Raw genomic sequence first — 4,286 nt, 5'->3', positions numbered from 1 at the left:
GGGGTGCTGCCGGGCCCCCCCCAAACAGGTGGACGCGGGACTCTCTCAATTACCGCGTCCTCGCATCTGAGGTTTCTGCAAATCCTTCCCTCCCGCATCACGACGTTTTAATTAAAGAGAGGAAGGAAAGAAACCCCGGCATCCAGGCGCTATAATGTATCGTCGCCTATTTGGGGGGGAGGGGGGAGGAAAAGGAAAGGCGGGGGGCACGACAAGGGCTAGAAGGACAAGGGAGAGCCGCACGGGTGCCCCGCCGGGGCAGCGGGCACCTTTCGGGGGTGACGATTTGCAGAACTCCCGTTCGCTAAACACTGGTCTTTTTTTTTTTTTTTTTTTTTTTTTTAAAGCAGCGAAATCCAGTCCTGGACTCAACTCCCTCCACATTTATTTAAGGCTAATCACCAGCTACCCTGTGAGGGGAGAGGGGTGGAATTAAACTTAGTTTAATTAACATTAATACACTGTCCTAATTAATGGGTTGGCTATTAATTTATACATGCTGGGGAGGCTCGCAGATAAGTGACAATTTATTAATTATCTTCCAGCTCGGTTGCAACGGAGCTGATTGCAGATGGGTTGCCAAAATAACTCGAGCATGGTTGCGTGGTAGTTGCTTTAGAAAAAAAAAATCATTCTCCCCCTTCTTTAAAAAAAAAAAAAAAAGGAAGAAGAAGAAGAAAAAAAAAATCCTCACGCTCACTCGGAGTGGCTCTTCTAACCCCAGCAAGAACTGGAGCACTCTTTTCCACCCAACTTGTGAATCGCACTTGCCTTCTAATTTGCCACATGCAAAACGATTCCTCTGCTTTGCAAGTTGCTTTTTAAGAAGGGAGAGAGAGAGGAAAAAACCCAGCTCGCACACGAGCGATTTGTGCGTCTTAAACTGGAAGGAAATTGTGCGTGGAGAGGGGGGGCTCGTCTTCCTCTCTCTGCCCCAACCCACCGTGCTCCAGCCCGGCGCCTCGGCTCGGGGAAGATCCATGGTGGCATCCCCATGTCATTCTGCTCAAAGTGACTTCATGTGATGTCAGCTTTAAATGTACGAGACCGTGATCTGACGCTCAGGAAGATGTTTGCTATCAAAATGTGACTGTGGCCACACTGCGCTGCTTGGATGAGTCTCGCCGGCGCTGGGCAAAGGTAAGTGGTCCCAAGGCGAGTCCCGCCGCCCCTCGCCGTGCCCCCCGCCCCTGCTCCTGCATTTCCCGGACCGCGGCCATCGGTGGGGCTGGGCTGGGTGGCATTGGGCTGGAGGAGGCTTTTCTTTTTCTTTCCCTTTTTTTTTTTTAATACTAACAAGGTCTAGCTTGCATGTTACTTTAGTGTGTTCCGCTTAATGAGCAGTAATCTGGTACCCTACGTGCCATTGTTCTTGGATATGTTCATTTGAATGTAAATAGGGAGGGGGTGCCGGTGGGGGGTGGGGTGGGGGAGAACAAGGTGCTTATTAAATTGATTTGTCTCCTGGCTTTTCTGGAATGCAGAGCCGAGAGCGGGAGCGAGTCGCTGCTCACACCAAGTTCCCGCACGGCGGAGCGACATGGCGAGCCCGGGGTCGCTGGAGACGGTCATGCCTTCCTCCTGCCCCCGGCACGACGGCAGGGCCGCCGCCGCTAACCCCTCCAAGACCCTGGCCTTCTCCATCGAGCGGATCATGGCCAAGACGTCGGAGCCCAAGCCAGCCTTCGAGCAGCGGCACGGCGGGCCGGGGCCGGAGCCGGGCAAGAAGCCGCTGAGCCTGTGCTCGCCCCTGCCCTGCGTGATCCCTATCCCGCCGCTGGGCTACGAGCTGCCCTCCAAGACTCTCAACTACTCGGAGCTGTGGAAGAGCAGCCTGCGGGGCGGCGCGGGGCTCTGCAAAGCCAACTGCGGCGTCTGCTGCAAGGCAGAGCTCGCCCTGGGCCAGCCCAGCGGCCGGCTCATCAAGCCGCAGGTCATCCACCAGGCAGGGGCCGTGCCGGCCGCCCCCCGCTCCCTCTACTACTTCAACTACCTGGACGCCGCGTACCACCCGGCCGACCTCCTGCACGGACAGCTCTTCCCCGCCGGCCTGCTGGGCGCCCCGCCGCCGGGGGGGCTCTCGGCCCACCAGAAGCTTTTCCTGCTGGAGAATGCCAAGCTGGCGGGGCTGGCGGCCGAGAAGCTGCCGCCGCCGCCGCCCTTCGCCCACAAGGAGCGGCTGCCGGGACACCTGGATCAGGTGATGAAGGAGGCGGCGGCGGCGGAGCGCGGCGGCCCCCCCAAGGGCCACGGCAAGATGGGGGGCGGCGGCGGCGGGGCGGCGGAGGGCAAGCCCAAAAACTTTACCTGCGAGGTCTGCGGCAAGGTAAGGGGGGCGCCGGCACGGGGTGGGGGGCCGGGGGCGGCCGGCGGCGGGGCCGTGCCTGACCTCGCCTTCCCGGCGCTTCCCCGCAGGTGTTCAACGCGCACTACAACCTCACCCGCCACATGCCAGTGCACACGGGGGCCCGGCCCTTCGTCTGCAAGGTCTGCGGGAAGGGCTTCCGCCAGGCCAGCACCCTGTGCCGGCACAAAATCATCCACACCCAGGTAGGTGGGGGGCAGCCGGGGTGCGGGAGGCGGCGGCCCCCCCTGCTCTCCGCGCAGCCCCCACTGACGGGCCTCTCGCCCCCCTGTGCAGGAGAAACCCCACAAGTGCAACCAGTGCGGAAAGGCGTTCAACAGGAGCTCCACGCTCAACACCCACATCCGCATCCACGCCGGCTACAAACCCTTCGTCTGCGAGTTCTGCGGCAAGGGCTTCCACCAGAAAGGTGAGCTGAGCCGAGCCAGGCCGGGGCCCTCGCCCATTATTAGCGGGGATTAAAAGCGGCGAGCCCGGCCCGGCTGGGGGAAGCGAGGGGCGCAGGCAGAGCCGCCGCCGCCGCTCCCAATTACTTTCCCTCTAAGCCGGGCCGCATCGCCGGGCACTGCTGACGGTTCTCCCTAAATGCTTTTTAAATGAGAGGTGCCGGGCCTTGGTCCTAATCCAGAGCCCTCCGTTTGCCGCGGGTCACCGGGCTGACCCTGCCTCTCATTTGTGCCGTGCCAGTTGCGCGCTGCTCCGCGCTGACGCGGACCGAGTTTGACAAGTGGGACGGGGGTGCGGGGGGAGACACTTCCTAATGCCCCCCTTACCTGTGCACCGTGCGGCCAGGGCACCCTCGGGTAACCCCTGTTTCCACCTTTTTCCTCCTTCGCAGGCAACTACAAGAACCACAAGCTGACCCACAGCGGAGAGAAGCAGTATAAGTGCACCATTTGCAACAAAGCCTTCCACCAGATCTATAACTTGACTTTCCACATGCACACCCACAACGACAAGAAGCCCTTTACGTGTGTCACTTGCGGGAAAGGATTTTGCAGAAACTTTGATTTAAAGAAGCACGTCCGAAAGTTGCACGACAGCGTCTCCAGCGCTCCTCCGCCGCGGGACCCTGGGCGCAGCGGGCAGAGCTAAGGGCCCGGCGCGCCGCCCCATTCGGACCTTCTCCACCAGGCCAGCACTATTTATCCAAACCAGCCTTCGCTTCTCTGTCTTTTCCCCAGCGAGCTCAGCCGCCGGTAGCAAGCGACCCCGAGCCGCAGTTGTATATAAGAGGAATCTTATTTAACGGCGCGTTGCGCCGCCGGAGCGGGCCAGGAGGGGCCGGGCTGGCCGCCCCCCGCGCCAGGACAGCGCTCTTTATACGTGTCTGTAAATCTCCATTTTAAATGTACGCTCGAATAAGTGAGGAATATATATCTATATCTATATCTATCATGGGACAATAAACCGGCCCTTCGCAGGTGTCTCATTTCCCACCTCGGCCCCGGCCCGAGCGGGGACCGGGCTGCACGGCGCTATCCCCCGTGTGAACGCGGCGTGCGGGAGCTGCGGGAGCCGGGCCCTGCCGCTCCAGGGCCCGCCGAGAGCCGCGGGCATCGCAGGAAGCAAAACCAGGGCGGGAGGGAGCCGGGCGGCTTCAGAGGGCTGCAGCCGCCCCCCGGAACGGGGAAAGCGCCGGTGCGGGACCCCCGGCCGGCAGCGCGAACGGCGGCTCGGAGTTTCCCAGAGCTGCTTTCCGGGGTCGGTTCATTACGGCGTGTTTAAGCCGCTCCTGAATGACTATCTTTCCTTGCATGCAGATAAAATGATCTCACGCTTGCTTTCCGAGTAATGACCCAAATTAAGAGAGAAAACACAGACCCTTCAAACCGCATTACATTAATCTAATCACTCCCAGCAGGCCTCAGAAACTCTTTTTGATCAGAATATGGATAATCAAGCACTTGGATTACACTAA

General features: G+C 59.9%; 1 protein-coding gene across 1 annotated transcript; it reads left to right on the top strand.

Moving 5' to 3' along the window:
- The first annotated feature begins 237 nt into the window (after positions 1-237).
- On the top strand, positions 238-3,792 carry FEZF2 (FEZ family zinc finger 2). The gene is made up of 5 exons (XM_027640320.1): positions 238-1,140; positions 1,485-2,326; positions 2,416-2,550; positions 2,642-2,774; positions 3,204-3,792. The coding sequence occupies exons 2-5, from the start codon at positions 1,541-1,543 to the stop codon at positions 3,458-3,460; spliced, it is 1,311 nt and encodes a 436-aa protein (XP_027496121.1). The 5' UTR covers positions 238-1,140; positions 1,485-1,540; the 3' UTR covers positions 3,461-3,792.
- Positions 3,793-4,286: the final 494 nt, after the last annotated feature.

This window comes from Corapipo altera, unplaced genomic scaffold (assembly GCF_003945725.1).
Source record: "Corapipo altera isolate COAL_440 unplaced genomic scaffold, ASM394572v1 55, whole genome shotgun sequence".
In the NCBI taxonomy this organism is placed as follows: domain Eukaryota; kingdom Metazoa; phylum Chordata; class Aves; order Passeriformes; family Pipridae; genus Corapipo; species Corapipo altera.
The sequence above is the reverse complement of the archived record's forward strand: the minus strand, read 5'-3'. Positions and strand labels throughout refer to the sequence as shown.

What these genes read in the sequence shown, in the direction of transcription:
- FEZF2 (XM_027640320.1), top strand. Translation starts at nt 1,541, where the DNA reads ATGGCGAGCCCGGGGTCGCTGGAGACGGTCATGCCTTCCTCCTGCCCC. An exon ending in ACAAAATCATCCACACCCAG is followed by an intron (nt 2,551 to 2,641) that starts GTAGGTGGGGGG and finishes CCCCCTGTGCAG; the next exon opens with GAGAAACCCCACAAGTGCAA. An exon ending in CAAGGGCTTCCACCAGAAAG is followed by an intron (nt 2,775 to 3,203) that starts GTGAGCTGAGCC and finishes CCTCCTTCGCAG; the next exon opens with GCAACTACAAGAACCACAAG.